Source organism: Pyrus communis, chromosome 17, assembly GCF_041283825.1.
Source record: "Pyrus communis isolate YQ-2024b chromosome 17, ASM4128382v1, whole genome shotgun sequence".
Taxonomy (NCBI): domain Eukaryota; kingdom Viridiplantae; phylum Streptophyta; class Magnoliopsida; order Rosales; family Rosaceae; genus Pyrus; species Pyrus communis.
Genome location: NC_142581.1, coordinates 22,025,479 through 22,045,467, shown reverse-complemented (window position 1 = coordinate 22,045,467; position 19,989 = coordinate 22,025,479). Strand labels below are relative to the sequence as shown.

The window sequence follows — 19,989 nt, the reverse complement described above, 5'->3', positions numbered from 1 at the left end:
ACTAAGGTGATAATTCTTGGATTAAATTGATAGTTTACTCCATTCTGTATATAAAGTGCGAAGGCCCCATTTGGGGTCATGGGCTTCATAAATAATAATTTGACAAAAATGTTCTTCAAACAAAAAATATTCAAAATAATGCATCATATAATGTAAAGATAATTTTATCATATAAAAAGTATTTTTTTATAATTAATTTTTTTATTTAATCTCAGTTTACTATCTTGAAATTTTTTAGTTTTCAATATTTGGTATATGGATTTTTTTTATCCTAAAGTGATATCTAAAGTCATAATTTTGGAACATTTTCATATATCCGGTTGCTATTAAATTAATCGTTAACTGGTGATGTGACATTCACGTGAACAATAGCTAAGCGCCACGTGTCAATATGAACCCACCCAAATATTTAAAAAATTGATAAATTAATAAACTAATATAAAAAAAACTAAACTAAATAAATCTGGGCATCGTCTTCTACCTCACCTCACATGCGCTCCCACCCAAACCTCCCTCCATTCTTTCCTCTGAGCCCACCCAATTCCAACTCATCCCCCACAACTCCACCTTTGGAGAGGTAGTGGGCAAGGATGCACGGAGAGATCGACTGCAAGAACCGCTTAAGATTACTCAAGGGCTTCATAGTGGGCTTAAAAGCAGGCATGGCAACGGTCTTAGGTGGCTCATCAGACCTGGTCTAGTTCTACGACTTGCGGTTGGGGTTACCATTCAAGGAAGAGGATGGGCTGGGCGTGACATCGCTCTAAGCTATGTGAAGTTGCTCCACCTTCTGGTTACAAGCTCTTGCGCCAGGTTGTAAAATCGATCCTTTCTGCAATGGTATTTACTATTTAGGGTATCGATGCCTCTATAGTTTGCCAAAATTAGGGTTAATCGAGAACAATTGCGAGGGATGAGTCGGAATTGGATGGGCGCAGAGGAGAGAATGAAGGGAGGGTTGGGTGGGAGCGGTGGGTGAAGTGAGGTAGAAAACGACGCCAGATTTTTTAATTTTAATTTTAAATTTAATTAATTTTTTAATTTTTTTAATATATGGGTGGGCACATATTGACACGTTGCGCCTAGTTATTGTTCATGTTGGTGCCTTATCACCAGTTATCGGCTGAAACCTTAATGGATGTAGGAAAATGTCCCAAAATTATGACTTTAGGTACCATTATGGGATAGAAAAAAACTTCATTTACTAAATATTGAAAACCAAAAAATTTCAGGGTAGTAAACTGATATTAACCCTAATTTTTTTGTACATTATTTTTTTAATTAATACCTCACAATGGGCTAGCAATAATGTAATTCAATAAGTTGTTTATTAAATATTATTTTATCTATTTTTAAACACCTTCAAAACATCTTAAGAGACGCGTAGTGCTGGTTATAAAAAAACATTTCCACACGCATAATAATGTGATTCAATCAGTTGTTTATTAAATATTATTTTTTGTATTTTTAAACACATTTAAAACATCTTAAGAGGCGTATAGTGCAATAAAAAAAGTCTTTCGCATATGTGCGCATGAGTGTGCAGAAATGTTAGCTTTGTTAAAATGGTTTTGTCTATTGTTTTATGTTCAATTATTTACTGAAAAATTTCTATACTGAATATGATCGTTGATTTTAAAAGATTGTTATTCCATAGAAGCCAACCACCTCTGCAAAAATCTCGAATTTTCAGTGAAACCCACAAAAAACCCAAAAAATTCTCCAAAAAAAAAAAGTCAAAACAAAATTTCAATCTTTACCAGGAGCAACGATCGTCGCTGCAGAAGGCACAATCGACTCTCTCCACGTCGGTTGCGCATTCATCGAGCTCCGCCGCTGAAAAAACGTCGCAGCAGACAGATTCAAGAATAACCGCATTTTAGTGGTCTCATATCCATGTGGTGGAACTAACAAAAATCTCTACACAATTGACAAAAGATTGAAACTAAAATTGCAGTTCAACACACCAGCAACAAAATTACTACTTCGTATATGATCTTAACAAAAGACACTACGTTGCCAAGATACAAATAGTAAAGGAAGAAATGAAGCATCATCACATCGTGTAACAAGCCAAACATCAATGTAGGGATGTGATATCTACACATCTATTTTTATTTCTCACACACTGCTTATTAATTTATATCTTTTGATCTTTTTTCAATTCATTCGATCCAACTGCCAAAAATTAAGAGGATGTGTGAGAAGTAAAAATGGTGCGTGAATAGCACATCCCTAAATGTAATCACATAAGTTACTCCAGTGGTTTAGATTACTTAATATAAGAAAGGAGGACAAAATGATATCTTAATACTGAGTTGCCCTAATGAACCTACATTGGTGTTTTATATTCTTGGAAGCGTACAACAAATTCTTTGCATAAAATGGAAATATTATACTTCTCTTTTCTTATATTGAGATAAGTAGTATTGTAGTATGGAAGACAGTGAAACTAACGGATATATCGTTCTATGCAAAATACGACAACCATAGAACAAACAAACGTGGTTAGAGAATGGACCAAAATGTGAAAGGATAATTAAAAACTGTTATTCAAGATCAGCGGTAAATGATTCAGCCATTTACAAGATTCAAGCTTAGGACCATAATCTAGTAGATTGTTGTATAAACGATTAAGTGGTGCTCTAATATAATTCTTAGGAATTTCATGGAGGCATATTGATGAATCAATTTTATACAATATATTTTACCCTATTCTTAATTATAATTTATTGTTTATTTTGGTGAATTTTGATACTTGGATTTATATTTTCAATGTACATTTGATTTCCTCTTGAGCAAAACGTGATCAAGTGGATACATTTTGGAGTGATTCACATTGGAGGACGTTTGTGAGTCGATTAGTTTTATCGTGTCAAAAGATCTGATTCTTCCACCAAGCGTTTATTTTTTGACGATAAAATAAAGGAACAGTGTGGGAGTGACATCCCACATCGCCTAAGGGAGTGAGCCTTATATGTATATTCTCATCTCTAACTAGCACGAGGCTTTTTGGAGCTCACTGGCTTTGGGTTCCGTAGGTACTCCGAAGTTAAGTGAGTTCGTGCGAGAGCAATCCCATGATGGGTGACCCACTGGGACGTTGCTCGTGAGTTCCCTAAAACAAAACTGTGAGGGCATGGTCGGGGCCCAAAGTGGACAATATCGTGCTATGGTGGTGGAGCGGGCCCGGATTGTGGTGCCAGATATGTTTTACCTCACAGTTTATCACATCGATTGGTTTTTCTATCACAATTACATTGAAAGGAATTGACTTCAATTGCTTGGCATCACTTGCTTGTTGATCGTCTCACAAGTGTTCATGCCTATAGCAGAGTAAACTGCAATATCTTTATTACAACTTTCAATTTCTCTATAATTGTGATTTCATCGTATGCAATCACTGTTATCTTAGCAATCAAAAATATGGAAACATAAATTTTTCCAGATAATAATGTTCGCATATGGACTTGAGAAACGACATACAGCCGCCTGGGAAAGTGCAATGAAAGAGAGCAAAGAGAAAAGAAACAAACACGAAAGGACAAAGACAATAGATTATAACAATGACAATTCAATTATCAATAATGCATTATTTTAAGTTGAAATGTGAAAGCATCTGAGAAGTAGCATGGCAACTACCACAATAAACAAAAGTGATTGGAGAAAAAACCCAAATGTGAAAGGATAATTACAAACAGTTATTCAAGATCAGTGGTAAATAATTCAGCAATTTACAAAATTCAACTTTGGATCAAGATCTATTACATCATTGTATAAACTATTAAGTGGTGCTCTAATATAATTCTTAGGAATTTCACGGATGGGGGTGGAATTTTTTTTTTTTTTCCTTTTAAATTTGGCGGTACAAGGGAGCATTATTGACAACGAATAATGAAATTACATATGGAGGTAGAGCATATAATAGACCAAAACTGACCATCTTTAGGCTCCACTGCTAAAAACTACTGCAATGCGCATTAGGATTAAACTTGTAGCATAAAGTAATTACCCTGTAAACTCCGTCCTTCCATGCCAAGCCTTCAAACTCCGTCTGATATGTTGCAGCTGGTTTAGATACTTGTCCCCTGCATGTTCCAGAATTACAAGAGCGGGCTTACAAAACTACAGTTTTTACTCACAGTTATTGCAAATTGAAACTACAGGTTAGTGCCAGCAATTACCAATGGAATTATTGTGGCAACCGCTAGAAGAAGAAGATACAGCAGCAGTCATTAATCGATCGAATATCTAAGAGTAAAGTAAGAACTGAAACACTCAATTGATTAAGAGTAAAGTAAGAACTGAAACACTCAATTGATCTTCACATTGATCTCCGCATTGAGTCAATGACGACCAGACCACGCGTTTCTCTAGCTGAAATTTAATATTTATTTTTCTTATTTTGAATTTCAAGGTGCATTTTTTTATCCATTCCTTCTAATTCACCAAATTTAGAGATCCGAACTATTGAAATTTGATTCAACCGTTAAAGTTATTATAACTTTTAAAGTGAGTCCCTATTTATAACCGTTGGATCAAATTTCAATAACCCATATCCTCGAACTTAATGGATTAGAAGGAAATGATCCAGAAATGATCCCTCCTCCTTTCTTTATAACCTTTTAAAAGTCTCTTCAGAATAAATAAGAAACTAATGATCTAGAGAAGACCGGATCACGAGTTTCCCTAGCATAGACATTAAAATTAATACACACTACGATACATACACATTAATGCATCTTATTTTTTATTCAATGCTAGAATCGTGTACTATATTTTATATGTCAATTGGTGCCAGATATGCTTTACCTCACAGTTTATCATATCGATTGGTTTTTCTGTTACAATTACATTGAAAGGAATAAAGTTCAATTGCTTGGCATCACTTGCTTGTTGATCGTCTCACAAGTGTTTATACCTATAGCAGAGTAAACTGCAATATCTTGATTACAACTTTCAATTTCTCTATAATTGTGATTTCATTGTATGCAATCACTGTTATCTTAGCAATCAAAAATATGGAAACATAAATTTTTTCATATAATAATGTTCTCAGAAGGACTTGAGAAACAACATACCGCGGGCCGGGAAGGTGCAGTGAAAGAGAGGAAAAGAGAAAAGAAACAAACACGAAAGGACAAAGACTATCCATTAGATTATAACAATGACTATTCAATTGTCAATAATGCATTATTTTATATTGAAATGTAAAAGCATCTGAGAAGTAGCATAGCAACTACCACAATAAGCAAAAGTGATTGGAGAAAAGACCCAAATGTGAAAGGATAATTACAAACAATTATTCAAGATCAGTGGTAAATAATTCAGTAATTTACAATATTCAACTTAGGACCAAGATCTATTAGATCGTCGTATAAACTATTAAGTGGTGCTCTAATATAATTCTTAGGAATTTCACGGAAGCAAATAGGGGTGGATCTTTTTTTTTTTTTTTCTTAAATACGACGTTACAAAGAAACATTATTGATAACGAAAAAAGAAATTATATATGGAGGTGGAGCATATAATAGACCAAAATTGACCATTTTTTGGCTCCACTGCTAAAAACTATTGCAAAATTGAGTCAATGACGACCAGATCACGCGTTTCTCTAGCCGAATTTATTATTTATTTTTCTTATTTTGAATTTCTAGGTGCATTTCTTTATAACCTTTTTTGAGTCTCTCCAGAATAAAGAAGAAACTAATGAAAAGCAAAAGATAAAAGTTATAAAGTATCAGAAATTGGTGGACCAAAATTTGCTCCGCATGGGCGAGTGGTGCAACGCCCGAGAAGAAAGCAGTAACAAGTGGGTCCCAACAGTACAATTGGGGCACAATCACAAGGGGTAAGGTAACGGGATGCTCATCAGGGGTCTACTAAAATAGGAAATGGATCCTCTTTGGATTTTTTTTTTAATCCATCAAGTTTAGAGATCCGAAATATTAAAACTTGATTCGACGGTTAAAGTTATTATAACTTTAAATGGTTCTCTGTTTGTAGCAGTTGGATCAAATTTCAATAATCCGGATCTCCGAACTTACTGGATTAGGTGGAAGGGACCAAGATAGGATCATTTTCCACATAAATAGGTCTCTTGATGTTGGAGCTATTCAATTACCTTTGGTAGTTGAACCAGCACTTTTAAGTTAGTGGCCCTTTACTACAATGGCAGAAAAATGTTGAGTCATTGTATGACAGGCAAACCGGGCAGAAAAGTGGCCTTTACCACTTTATCGTTTGACAAAAAAAAATATCTTTGGCGAGACCAGTACCCATGTGACATAGATGGATGAGGATTCTCTCCTTTCCTAATCTCTCCCCTCTCATCCCCTCCTATTTGAATGGTTACCATTTATAGGGGTGCAACTTGGGTGGGTTGGGCGGGTTGGAAGGTCAATCCAATCCTAACCCAACTTTTACAATTTGGGATCGGGTTTGGGTTGGGTTTCATTCAAGTTCATTTGGGCTCGAGTTTAATTGAGTTAGGGTTTACTTGGGTTGAGTTTGGGTTGCCCACTTTTTCAAGTTTAATCTTGTAACAACTTAGTTTCCAAGAATTTAAAAAAAAAAATAAAGCTAAGTAGCATCAAAGCTAGCTAACTCTAATTTCATAAGTCAATCTACCATAAAGCTTTAGGATTTAAAGACTACAAATATGAGCTGATTAATCAAAGTCTCTTATTCCCTAAAAGCTTAAGTAAATTATAGAGGGTAATTTATTAAAAAATCATTAGAAAGGGCATTGGTATTTTTGACTTGGCACACTTGTGTGTAGTATGAACATTAATTGATATGAGTTACAATCTGGTTGAATTGGGTTTGGTTAGTCAGATTAGGTTGGGTTGAGTTGGGGATGGACAGGCAAATGATCAACCCAATTCAACCCAATCAATGAACGGGTTGAAATTGGGTTGGGTTCGAACGCGTTATAACTAAAAAAAAAACCCGCTTGGTCGGGTTTAAAGTCGGGTTGCATCCTAACGGTTTAGCCACATTAACATTTTATATTAATTTTTTTATAAAGACAATATGTGAGAGGAATGGATGGAAGGAGATGATAATAGGAAATGAGAGAATCCTACTCCGACACAGACACACCATGAGGCGGTGCAAACCAGGCCATTTGGCAACCGACATCTTCAATCCTTTGGGCCTCAACACAATTGGGCCCAGACGGGTTTAGAATGGCCTTCATTCACAAGTAAGAGCGGACCTCCAGCTCTGCACCTCTTCCATGTCGGCGTTAGAATGGCCTTCATGCTTGGCAAAAGCTTTCGCAAAGCTGCTCTCTGCTTTGCGGACATGAGAAGGATCCACATCGTAAAAAAGGGGCACCACTATCTGGTTCATTCGATCCATACAATCCAGTATTTGGACGAGCTCCTTCAAGCACCATGTGGAAGAAGCATAGTTTTGAGAAAAAACTATGACTGAAACGCGCGAATCTTGGATCGCCGTCAGTAGCTGCGAAAGGTCGTTGCCCTTTCGGAGCCCTTCGGCATCAATGTAGGTGTTGATTGCTTTCTGATCCAGGGCTTTGTAGAGGTGGCTGACGAAGCCCCCTGCGAGTGTCTTCCCCTCTGAAATTGATGAACACGTCGTATTTCCAACGGGAGCCAGAGGACGAAGAAGATGCAGCAGCAGCAGCTATTAATCGATCGAGGATGCAAGAGTAATGTAATAATTGAAACACTTGACTGATCTTCACATTGATCTACAAAGGAAGTAATGAGTCAATGACGAGCAGATCACACGTTTCTCTACCTGTTAAAGTCAATGAGTCAATGACGACCGGATCACGAGTTTCCCTAGCCGTATTTTATTACTTAATTAAAATTAATACACACTACGATGCATACACATTAATGCATCTTATTTTTTATTCAACGCTAGAATCGTGTATTATACTTTATATGTCAATTGGTGTCAGATATGTTTTACCTCACAATTTATCACATCGATTGATTTCTCTGTCACAGTTACATTGAAAGGAATATACTTCAATTGCTTGGCATCACTTGCTTGCTAATCGTCTCACAAGTGTTCATACCTATAGCAGAGTAAACTGCAATATCTTGATTACAACTTTCAATTTCTCTATAATTGTGATTTCATTGTATGCAATCATTGTTATCTTAGCAATCAAAAATATGGAAACATAAATTTTTCCATATAATAATGTTCACATATGGACTTGAGAAACGACACACTGCCGCCCGTGAAGGTGCAGTGAAAGAGAGGAAAAGAGAAAAGAAACAAACACGAAAGGACAAAGACTATTCAATTATCAATAATGCATTATTTTAGGTTGAAATGTGAAAGCATCTATGAAGTAGCACGGCAACTACCACAATAAACAAAAGTGATTGGAGAAAAGACCCAAATGTGAAAGGATAATTACAAATAATTATTCAAGATCAGTGGTAAATAATTTAGCAATTTACAAAATTCAACTGAGGACCAACATCTATTACATCGTCGTATAAACTATTAAGTGGCGCTCTAATATAACTCTTAAGAATTTCACAGAGGCAGAAGGGGGTGGATTTTTTTTTCCTTTTAAATTTGGCGGTACAAGGGAACATTATTGATAACGAAAAATGAAATTATATATGGAGGCAGAGCATATAATAGACCAAAACGGACCATCTTTAGGCTCCACTGCTAAAAACTACTGCAAAATGCGCATTAGGATTAAACTTGCAGCATAAAGTAATTACCCTGTAAACTCTGTCCTTCCATGCCAAGCCTCCAAACTCCGTCTGATATGTTGCAGCTGGTTTAGATACTTGTCCCATGCATGTTCCAGAATCACAAGAGCGAGCTTACAAAACTGCAGTTTTTACTCACATTTATTGCAAATTGAAACTACAAGTTAGTGCCAGCAATTACCAATGTAATTATTGTGGCAACCGCTAGAAGAAGAAGATACAGCAGCAGTCATTAATCGATCGAGTATCTTAAGAGTAAAGTAAGAACTGAAACACTCAATTGATCTTCACATTGATCTCCACATTGAGTCAACGACGACCAGACCACGCGTTTGTCTAGTTGGAATTTATTATTTATTTTTCTTATTTTGAATTTCAAGTTGCATTTTTTTATCCCTTCTTTCTAATCCACCAAATTTGGAGATCCGAATCATTGAAATTTGATCCAACAATTAAAGTTATTATAACTTTTAAATTGATACCCTATTTATAACTATTGAATCAAATTTTAATGACCTATATCCTCAAACTTAATGGATTAGGAAGAAATGATCCAGAGATGATCCCTCTCCTTTCTTTATAACCTTTTAAAAGTCTCTCTAGAATAAATTATATATACTAAAATTCAGTTGATGAACACTGTTCATTAACAGTGATTTGACGGATTTGCCCTTCAGTTGTTAGGCATATTCAGCCTTTTTCCTTCCGTTGTACAGTACATTTACTAATTTACCCCTCCTGTACACGTGTTGGTCATCGTGGGAATGTAAAAGCTCGGCCCTTCTATTTGTTTCGAGAACGAAGCTTTTCCATTTGTTTGCAGATGAACCTCTCCGGTTCACTCTCTCAGAACTGCGAACCACAACATCCTCCTCCGTTCGACAGCATCTCATCCCCTCTCCTCCGTTGGACAACTTCTCCCCCTCCAGGCTCTTCCCTTATTCCTTCTCATCTGCTCTTTCTCCTGGGTATTTTTTTATCTCTATATTTCCTCAGATCCCTCTTGCCTTTACCAATTATTGTCTAACGAGTTGACCATGTGTTTTCAATTTTGCAACCAAACCCAGGTCTGAAAAGAAAAGAGATGCAGATTACGGTGGCTCAGTTATCTCCTCCCCGATGTCCGTCGTGCCAACATCACCTTTGAAGAACAGTTTCTAGTTCTTGAGCTTCACCCTCGCTGGGGCAACAGGTAATTATACATAATCATCATCAAAACATATGATAAATAATTATTGTAATTGCATGCACGAACATTCGAGCTTTGCAAGTACCACCGCCGCTCTTCCCCTTACTCAATCTACTGTTGTTGCTTTATCTCTGTTCCTCTGCCTAGAGAGATCGGAAATTGGAAACCCCAAAGTTGAAATAAAAGCCTAATGTTCTTTTCTCTTCTTTTAATTTTCTCTTTTTCTTCACTGAAAAAAATCCCTAATTTGGTTTTTTTTTTCCTTTTTCGACGGAATAACGTCGTCTTAAGGATGATTTGGAGTCAGAAAAAAAAATCCCTAATTTTCTGTGCTTCTTGAGATTGACATGGCTTCCTCGAGGATTTTCACTGAGATTTCTCGCTTCAAATCGGTATGTTCTATACCTCTGTTCGAATTCATATGAAAAAGTAGTGAGTTATTTGTTGTTTGTAGGTTTTTTTAAGTAGATTTTTTTTTTTGTGTGGGTTTTATTCGAATATTTTGGGTTTGTTGGGTTTTGTTGCTCTGAGCTTGCTGATGAGCGGTCATGTAAGCTGATTAAAACTTTTTGAGTTTTGGGTTTTGCTATAATTAATTGAAGATTTGATAAAGACATTTTTTTTACAATTCTAGAGTTGCCCATTTGGGGAATTTGTGGAATTCCATTTAAACCTTAGAATATGTTTTTTCTCGCATTTGATGATTTGGGTGTTGAGCAGCAATGCATTGATGGATACTCTATAAAAAAGGAGCAATTTTGGATGATGAGAGCAGAGGAGTTGCCACAATGCTTGAGGTCACCAACCCCAAGATTGGAGCTGCTTCAACTTGAAAAGGTTAATTGTTTTACAAAAAAAGTTCCAATTTCTTGGTAGTTTGGCTTAACAGTAAATTCCAAGTGAATTTTCCGTTTGGTAGATTTTTTTAATGGAATTTATGAGAATTGTGAACTTGGTAAAGTTATGTTGGTTATAGAATGCATATCAGCTTTCATGGGTATCAGTCCTCCAATACCTCTATTTGGTTACAAAGGATTCTTCCCTGGTTGATTATAGTAGGCATAATTCACATAGCTTATGCAGCTTCAACATCTCCCAGTCACCGTAATTTAACAGAAGAATTTGTAATTACAGAATTGCTGTAAAAAGTAAGCCATCAATTCACCACAAGTTAATTTAGTTTTTCGTTATATTGGAGTTGAATTTGGTATTTTGTTTAGGTTTTATTATATTAATTATCATCAGCTTCTTTGAGATTACAAGATGTTCTTGGACACGCAATACAAGAGTTAGAACAAAAAGTGGCTGATTAGAAGGCTTGAAAACAAGTGTAAATCTACATTCAAAATATTAGATAAAAGCATGTTGACAAATCATCTCCAAATGTTGTAAATACAATACTTCTTACTAACTTTTTTTTGTTTATGTCTATTGATTCAAGAGAAAAAAAAAAAAAAGAGTTACACTATGGATTGATGTTGCAAAGAACTTCAGTTCTATTGTGTTGCAACAATTAGTCCCGCCAACATTTGTGGTTATCGCAAGTCTCAAGGTTAAACAATTTACATATCAACGACTCTACACTTTCTAATTGGATAAATATTGGTTTCAAATTAACATAGATACATTTGAAAATTAGTTGGGGAAAGCATGGTCTAATGTTCTTTTTCATTTTATGCGTTCCAAGCTCCAACTATGTGTTTAATATAAGACAATTTTGCTCATTTGTCTTGATTTGATTAAATTATTGAATTTCGTAGATTGAACTAAGTTCATTTTGAATTTCCAATTCAAAACTACTGCATTGTAAAACTGTGACATCCCGTCCCGAAACTAACGAAACGTACGTGTGAATTTACGATTTTACCCCCTAGTTCGTTACTTTACGTGTAGTTTTGTGTTGTGTGGTGTTGTAGGACCACATACACTCACACACTCTCTTTCCCTCCCGGGATTCCCTCATTTCCTGTCTCTTCTCTGTCTCTCTCTCTCTATCCCCGAGTTCTTCTTCTTCTTTCTTCTACATACGGACACACACACAAACATACTCAAACCTTCACGAATCAAGAAACCAAGACCACCCTCGTGCTCGTGAGGCTGAGAGGAGTTCAGAGGTGCCATTTTCAGGTAAGAACTTCGATGATTTCACGTCAATATCGCCATGGCCGATTTGAGCACTATTCATGCAAACCTAATCTAGCAGGTTTTTGGACTTTTTAAGTTTATAGTTGTGTTTGTGAGGTTCCCAGGAGCTTGGGAGTAGCTCGTTGGGTGGATTTGGACGTCGGGAAAGCTTGGTACGAGGTTGGCCGAACTGGGATTGTTGTTGCAGGTATAATTCCTTAATTTTTAGGCCTTAAAAGTAGTCTAACGTGATTCTACTAGTCTTAAGCTTCATTTTGGTATAAAGATCATGAAAAATGGTTGAAAAACGAGTGAGAAAACTAAGTTTGAAATTTTCCCAGTTTTAACGGAATATTCCTGACGGCGTCAGTTGACACCGTCAGTGTGCAGTGCACGTGGCCGCGCGTGGGGGGCGCGTAGGGCCGTGGCTTGGCCGGCGCGTGGGGGCGCGTGCGGCGGAGAAAAATTATTTTAAAAATATGGTTGTGATCCTGAGGTTGTGTAGAGCACGTTGATATATTCAATTGTCCATTTTGAGCAATGTATGAGAAGTTTTTACGAGAAGTTGGTTATGTGCTTTTAAATTAACGTTTTCGTAGCTTTTTCGCGTATAGGTGATTCGTATTCCGAGGACGAGCGTACACACTCGAGGCAGGGGGGGCTACGACCCTTCCACTTATCAGTGAGTGGGCTTTTGTTTTCCGTATATACCTATATACATTTAAATTCCCAGAAATAGATTAAAAAGAGTAATTGATTTATGCTATGCACTTTATTATTATCGCTTATGCATCATCACATGCATTAGTAGCGGCATACATTTATATATGTGTATTTGGTGCTGTGGACGCACGGGTAAGTGCCAGGTAAGTGGTATTCATGTTTATATTCAGTAGTAGCTTGAGATGATTAGAGAGCTCATAATCTGCACCCCTGGTGTTAGTGCTCCCGCCCGTGGCCAGGGCACAGTCCTTCACGTGATGTTCACCCGCACCACACGCTCAGCTTGGATCCAAGTTAGGTGCACAGTCTTGTCGTACAGACCACATTAGGTGGTTCCGACTCGTAGGTGACCCGCGATTATTCGCACAGTCTTCACATGATCGTAGCACTAGAGCGTATATATTACACCCAGTCCTGTCGTACAGACCACGTTAGGTGGTTCCGACTCGTGTGCAGATTCAGTTATTGAGTTGAGATTGGAGCTCTATATGCAGCCGTACAGGTCACGTTAGGTGACTCCCAGATGCCAGATTATATGTTATTGATGTGAATTACGTTTGAGCACTTACATTTGATTATGAGATTCCGTTGTGGCATATTTTGGAGCGTGAATGGCATATTTTGGAGTATGATTGGCATAACTATACATACGTATATATATGTTCACTTTCTGGGAAGTATACAGGTTTTACGGCGAGGGGTTAGAATGTATTTTGCTAAAGAGTTTTCAAAGAGCCTTGATTTTGCCCACTCACGCTTTTGTTTTTGCGCCCCTCCAGGTTCTAGTGGTCTAGCGGGTTCGGTGGTTTTCCCAGAGGGCGTCCCGGCATTTCTGACAGACACTCACCATTGTAGGGTCACCTTCGGGTGTATTTATGTCGCATCTTTCCTTTTTGACTGCTGTAGACTTGCTCTGAAAGTGTGTCTCACATACGCTAGCACTTGTTTTAGTACTTTGTATGCTAGTTTTTAATTATTCGTACTTTTATATTACTATCTTAATAGCTTCCGCACGTGCACATGGCTACGTCACCTTCGTGTGACGGCCAGCACTCCCTGATCTCGGTCGGGGTGTGTCAAAAACTGTTCTACAAAGAAATCGTGCGTTGTTCATGTGCATTCTTCATTGTTTACGCTTTCAATTTAAGAGAATGCCATATATTGTCAACGGTAACCAACGATATCTTTTTAGATAATCATGGGAGTATGCCCATGACGTGTTATTAGGGTAGTTCGAGTGCAATAATTTTGTGACAGATATTCGTTTGAAACATTGATATTTTTGGGTTCTTTGACTACCTTCACATGTCTCTTCCATTTAAATACTCGATTGGGAGCTTACTATATTTGTAACCTTATCTTAATGCCCTGTTTCAAATCCTGCTTAAATATTGAAGAATGACTATTTTTGCAGGGTTGTATTGGACATAAGCTATTCTTAAAGTAGCTGTAGCACCTTAGAATTTTAGAGTTGATCCAATCAAAGGCCGTTTGCAGATAATGATTCTCAATTTCTCGAGTACACCAGTAAAGGTTCTTTATCTTCATTTCTCATTGACATTTGTTTTTCCTTGATAACATAGTTGACAGTTCTTTTAGCCTGTTATTATATAATTACTGTTAACAATGACTTTTAGGGAGAGAGAGAGAGAGAGAGAGAGAGAGAGAGAGAGAGATGGATATACCAAATGGTGCATGTTCAAGGAGTACTCGAACAACATTATTGGAATTGTATAACAATACTTGCCATAATTTTGGTAAGGAATCAGTTGACAGTGTGGGGTTCGTGGATTTGGATTTGGCATTCTCTGATATTAACCAAGGAGTGGAAATTTTGATTGGTTTCATTGGTAATTTGGGTATGTTGTTTGCATTCAACATTCTATAATTATGAGAGAAACCGAGATCATCGTATCATATATTTTATCAGCATTTAGCATTTATAATTGTGAACTATCTTTGTGGGTTTATCAATTTATTTTTATGGTTTTCAGTTTGCTAAATGAAGTTTGACATGTATGGAATTTGACAATTTATCTTCATTTGCATTCTTGCATTTGAGTTTGCAAGTCAGTTTGTGCTAAATGCTATTTATTAATTTAGAGAAAACGTTTCAATTGTTTCAATTGATTGTCATGCATCGCAGTTGGAAACTTGATGATTTAGAATCAGCTTATCAATTTTCCATACAATTTCTAATCCCGCAGCAACGCGAGGACAGCAATTTCTAGTTATATATACTAAAACTCAGTTGATGAACACTGTTCATTAACAGTGATTTGACGTTTTAGCCCCTGTATTGCTGTTTGTTTGCCCTTTTATTTTTCAATCTTAACAGTAAAATGGCAGTTTTATCCCTGTGGTACACATGTGGGTATAATGGTCCTTGAGTTCCAGCTGTCGTTATCCCTTTTCGAAAGCATAAGGCCACGTGTTGGTCATCGCGGTAAGCTTTTCTATTGCTTCCAGTACAGATCTCTCGATCTCTCCAGCTCTCTCTCTCAAGAACCAAAAATCTCTTTGGTTCTCTCTCATTTCCAGCGTCCACCGCCACCACTCAGACGTCCCCAAAGGTAGATTTCTTTTCTCTTCCTTAGATTCGGAATCTTGAAAATCCTCGCCGATATCGATTGATTTCTGCACAGCTATGGGCCAACCAAGCTCGCCCATTTGGGCTTCCACGCCCACCCAACAAAACCCCCATTAACATTCACAACAATCCACAGATGGGTTATGGACACCACCATCGTGGGTCGTCTTAGAATCCGAGCAGAAAAACCCAGAAGTTTAAAAAACGAAAAAAAGACAAAAACCCTTGATTGAATCGGATACTGGTATGGTCCCTTACAGGAGGAAAAAACATCATTTTTCTTGCTTGAAATTTTAGTTTTTGTTATTTTTTGGTCACAGATTGTAGTTTTTCTTTGTTGCATTTTTCAGTTGCCCTCAACAATGAACCACTTGCTAAACGTAATGTTTGTTTATTTGGGCATGTTTAGAGGTTTTGCTGCACTGTTTTTGTCATGAGCGCAAATGAGTCTTTCCATCAGGATGGCGTCCACTAAAAGTCTGCAACTTGAACGCAAACGGGCGGAAAACAAGTAGAGGTTGGTTGCCTGAAATCTAAATTCCCAATAGTTAGGGTTTAAATTTTATAAGTTTTGGATTTTTTAATTAAGCCGACCCCAAGTGGATAAAGCTTGGTTGTTGTTGTTGTTGATGGTTTTTTTAGTTAATTGTTTGGTTTGGTTGGTACTAGATAATGTGTGATTCTGATGAAAGGATTAACAAGTTACCAGATGAGGTTGTCGAGAAGGTTGCTCCGATTTCAATACTCACCCTGTTCTCCTCTTGCAAGGTAATAATTGCATTATTTGTTATGGATATTGGGTTTTCAAATTTGTGTTTTTAATATTATTTCTGTTGGAATATAATTTTTTTTTAACTGAATTTGTTGAGATATCTGAATACATCATAAATCTCATTGCTTAGTCTGCAATTCATAAGACTCACCTGAAGGCTGCTTTTAACGATGTTCACAGTTTCGGTTCCATCAGCACTAGGCGGGTCATAAAGTGAATCCTCTGTGAATTCTGTTGGTAACGACTTCCAGCATATTCTATATCTTCTTGAACCTGAGTTTGATTTTGGTACATTTACGCGCAAACGCACATACACACAATTAGAAGTACTGCTCATACGAATTTGACACAAATATCAAATATGTAACTCATTATAAAGTGAATTACTAAAGTCTTTGAATGCATTATCCCTCCTATGCAGTCTCCAGGTAGGATTTGTATATCCATGTACCTTGGGAAGACCTGGCTCTAAAACCAACAGAGCACTCCTTGAGTTCCAACCAACATATCCTCGCACCAGTACGTCAGCCATTATGCCCATAAAGATTACGGTCAGTAATGCCATTAACATGGAACTTTATCTAGGACATGAAAATGTATGGCCTATTTTATAAGCATTTCATATCTTTAGTTTTTATTTTTCATTTTTGCGTTACAAAGGAAGTAGAAATACATGGGAGAAATCTAGAAGAAGAAATGTAATAGAAGGACTGCACAAAATGAAGGGTAAAAACATTTTATTTAAGTTGTTTTCATTCCTTTATTTCTTGCTCCCATCATCCTTCTTCATCCCTTATTTTAGACGACCATGGTAGATATGCCTAAAAGGATTGAATATACCACATGGTTTGAGCCAACAAGGAGATTAGCATTAGAAGTGCTTTTCATCATGGATAAAAGACAATTACAGTAAAAAGTTAACCATGAAAGTAAAGAGACCCTTGAAGGAGGAGAAGGGAAAAGTAAATATAAATTGGGAAAAAGAAAAGGAGATATGTATAGTATGTTCGTTCTTCCAATTATCATTGTTGCTTTTTGCTTCTGCCATCTCTCTCTCTCTCTCTCTCTCTCTCTCTATATATATATATATATATATTTATATATAATTTCTTTTTTTTCTCACTGTTTTTAGTATAATTTGCATTCATTTTGCTGACAGTGTTTGACTTTTAGTTTTCATACACAGAAAAAGAAGCATGTAAGAAAACCCTCACATGAATATCTCAAAATCTGGGTCATAATTCATGAATTTTGATGAATCGTGGGTCCGGAACCAATTATTATTTTAGTGTGAATTTGAACATGTCTTGATTAATTGAGGAGTTCTGGTAATTATTAGGCTACAATTTATTCATCAGATTTTAATAGGACAGAGAGGAAGCATACGAGTTTTTCCACCATCTTCTACTTCATTGATAAACCCACAATCCTCAATACAAAACTTTCTAGGTTTAACTAGAATTTTCTTTTGAATATGTTCATGTGCCTATTACAACAAACTATGTATTAATTGAAGTTGTTGTTATTGATTGACTCTTACAAGTTTTAACAGCCTCTTCACAGCATATACTATTCCTTTGTTTAAGTTTTGTTCTCTCATTTGCACTAAGACTGTTATTCACGTACATTAACAACTTTCTGTTTTTTCCAATTATGTAACAGACAAAACAAAACCGACATGTGAGAAGAAAGGAGAAAGCTCTACCTAATGCAGAACCCTGCCCATGGACACATTTTGTTACTCATGTAAATATTACTCCACCCTTGGTCAATTTTGTTCCTCATTGTAAATAAGATTATAAATAAATTTTCACATTTATATAAAAAGTACTCCATCCCTGGAAACCTATGTTGTTCCTCATTATAAGTATATGTTTCCATTTAGGATTTTGACACGTTTTATACAGCTTTGAAACCCACAGCATCGCGCGGGCAATCTTCCTAGTTATATATACTAAAATTCAGTTAATGAACACTGTTCATTAACAGTGATTTGACGGATTTGCCCTTCAGTTGTTAGGCATATTCAGACTTTTTCCTCCAGTTGTACAGTACATTTACTAATTTACCCCTCATGTACACGAGTTGGTCATCGTGGGAATGTAAAAGTTCGGCTTTTCCATTTGTTTCGAGAACGAAGCTTTTCCATTTGTTTGCAGATGAACCTCTCCAGTTCACTCTCTCAGAACTGCGAACCACAACATCCTCCTCCATTCGACGGCATCTCCTCCCTTCTCCTCCGTTGGACAACTTCTCCCCCTCCAGGCTCCTCCCTCATTCCTTCTCCTCTGCTCCTTCACCTGGGTATTTTTTTATCTCTATATTTCCTCAGATCCCTCTTGCCTTTACCAATTATTGCCTAACGAGTTGACCATTGTTTTCAATTTTGCAACCAAACCCAGGTCTGAAAAGAAAAGAGCTGCAGATTACGGTGGCTCAGTTATCTCCTCCCCGATGTCCGTCGTGCCAACATCACCTTTGAAGAACAGGTTCTGGTTCTTGAGCTTCACCCTCGCTGGGGTAACAGGTAATTATACATAATCATCATCAAAACATATGATAAATAATTATTGTAATTGCATGCACTAACATTCGAGCTTTGCAAGTACCACCGCCGCTCTTCCCCTTACTCAATCTACTGTTGTTGCTTTATCTCTGTTCCTCTGCCTAGAGAGATCGGAAATTGGAAACCCCAAAGTTGAAATAAAAGCCTAATGTTCTTTTCTCTTCTTTTAATTTTCTCTTTTTCTTCACTGAAAAAAATCCCTAATTTGGTTTTTTTTTCTTTTTCGACGGAATAACACCGTCTTAAGGATGATTTGGAGTCAGAGAAAAAAAAATCCCTAATTTTCTCTGCTTCTTGAGATCGACGTGGCTTCCTCGAGGATTTTCACTGAGATTTCTCGCTTCAAATCGGTATGTTCTATGCCTCTGTTCGAATTCGTATGAAAAAGTAGTGAGTTATTTGTTGTTTGTAGGTTTTTTTAAGTAGATTTTTTTTGTGTGGGTTTTATTCGAATATTTTGGGTTTGTTGGGTTTTGTTGCTCTGATCTTGCTGATGAGTGGTCATGTAAGCTGATTAAAACTTTTTGAGTTTTGGGTTTTGCTATAATTAATTGAAGATTTGATAAAGACAGTTTCTTTACAATTCTAGAGTTGCCCATTTGGGGAATTTGTGGAATTCCATTTAAACCTTAGAATATGTTTTTTCTCGCATTTGATGATTTGGGTGTTGAGCAGCAATGCATTGATGGATACTCTATAAAAAAGGAGCAATTTTGGATGATGAGAACAGAGGAGTTGCCACAATGCTTGAGGTCGCCAACCCCAAGATTGGAGCTGCTTCAACTTGAAAAGGTTAATTATTTTACAAAAAAAAGTTCCAATTTCTTGGTAGTTTGGCTTAACAGTAAATTCCAAGTGAATTTTCCGTTTGGTAGATTTTTTTAATGGAATTTATGAGAATTGTGAACTTGGTAGAGTTATGTTGGTTATAGAATGCATATCAGCTTTCATGGGTATCAGTCCTCCAATACCTCTATTTGGTTACAAAGGATTCTTCCCTGGTTGATTATAGTAGGCATAATTCAAATAGCTTATGCAGCTTCAACATCTCCCAGTCACCGTAATTTAACAGAAGAATTTGTAATTACAGAATTGCTGTAAAAAGTAAGCCATCAATTCACCACAAGTTAATTTAGTTTTTTCGTTATATTGGAGTTGAATTTGGTATTTTGTTTAGGTTTTATTATATTAATTATCATAAGCTTCTTTGAGATTACAAGATGTTCTTGGACACGCAATACAAGAGTTAGAACAAAAAGTGGCTGATTAGAAGGCTTGAAAACAAGTGTAAATCTACATTCAAAATAT

At 36.6% G+C, this 19,989-nt stretch overlaps 2 protein-coding genes and 1 long non-coding RNA gene across 3 annotated transcripts in view; 1 reads left to right on the top strand and 2 right to left on the bottom strand.

Moving 5' to 3' along the window:
- Positions 1-19,989, bottom strand: part of LOC137708690 (uncharacterized) — a 40,126-nt gene that overhangs the window by 5,727 nt on the left and 14,410 nt on the right. The gene's annotated exons all lie outside the window — the stretch shown is intronic.
- LOC148689621 (uncharacterized) lies at positions 10,939-14,985 on the bottom strand. Its single transcript, XR_015958647.1, has 2 exons — positions 13,838-14,985; positions 10,939-11,718 (listed from the first exon to the last, which is right to left on the bottom strand). It is a non-coding gene; the product is annotated as an uncharacterized LOC148689621 (long non-coding RNA).
- Positions 15,225-19,816, top strand: LOC137735319 (uncharacterized). Its single transcript, XM_088689562.1, has 11 exons — positions 15,225-15,326; positions 15,399-15,587; positions 15,753-15,860; positions 16,013-16,111; positions 16,296-16,352; positions 16,537-16,666; positions 16,747-16,841; positions 17,778-17,861; positions 18,275-18,419; positions 18,518-18,642; positions 19,357-19,816. Exons 8-11 carry the CDS (start codon positions 17,840-17,842, stop codon positions 19,365-19,367), a joined length of 303 nt encoding a protein of 100 aa, XP_088545688.1. The 5' UTR covers positions 15,225-15,326; positions 15,399-15,587; positions 15,753-15,860; positions 16,013-16,111; positions 16,296-16,352; positions 16,537-16,666; positions 16,747-16,841; positions 17,778-17,839; the 3' UTR covers positions 19,368-19,816.

Bases quoted from the DNA above. Each gene is read 5' to 3' on its own strand.
- LOC137735319 (XM_088689562.1), top strand. From the start codon at position 17,840: ATGGACACATTTTGTTACTCAT. The intron at 17,862-18,274 runs GTAAATATTACT...ATTTGTTTGCAG, and splicing joins GGACACATTTTGTTACTCAT to ATGAACCTCTCCAGTTCACT. The intron at 18,420-18,517 runs GTATTTTTTTAT...AACCAAACCCAG, and splicing joins TCCTCTGCTCCTTCACCTGG to GTCTGAAAAGAAAAGAGCTG.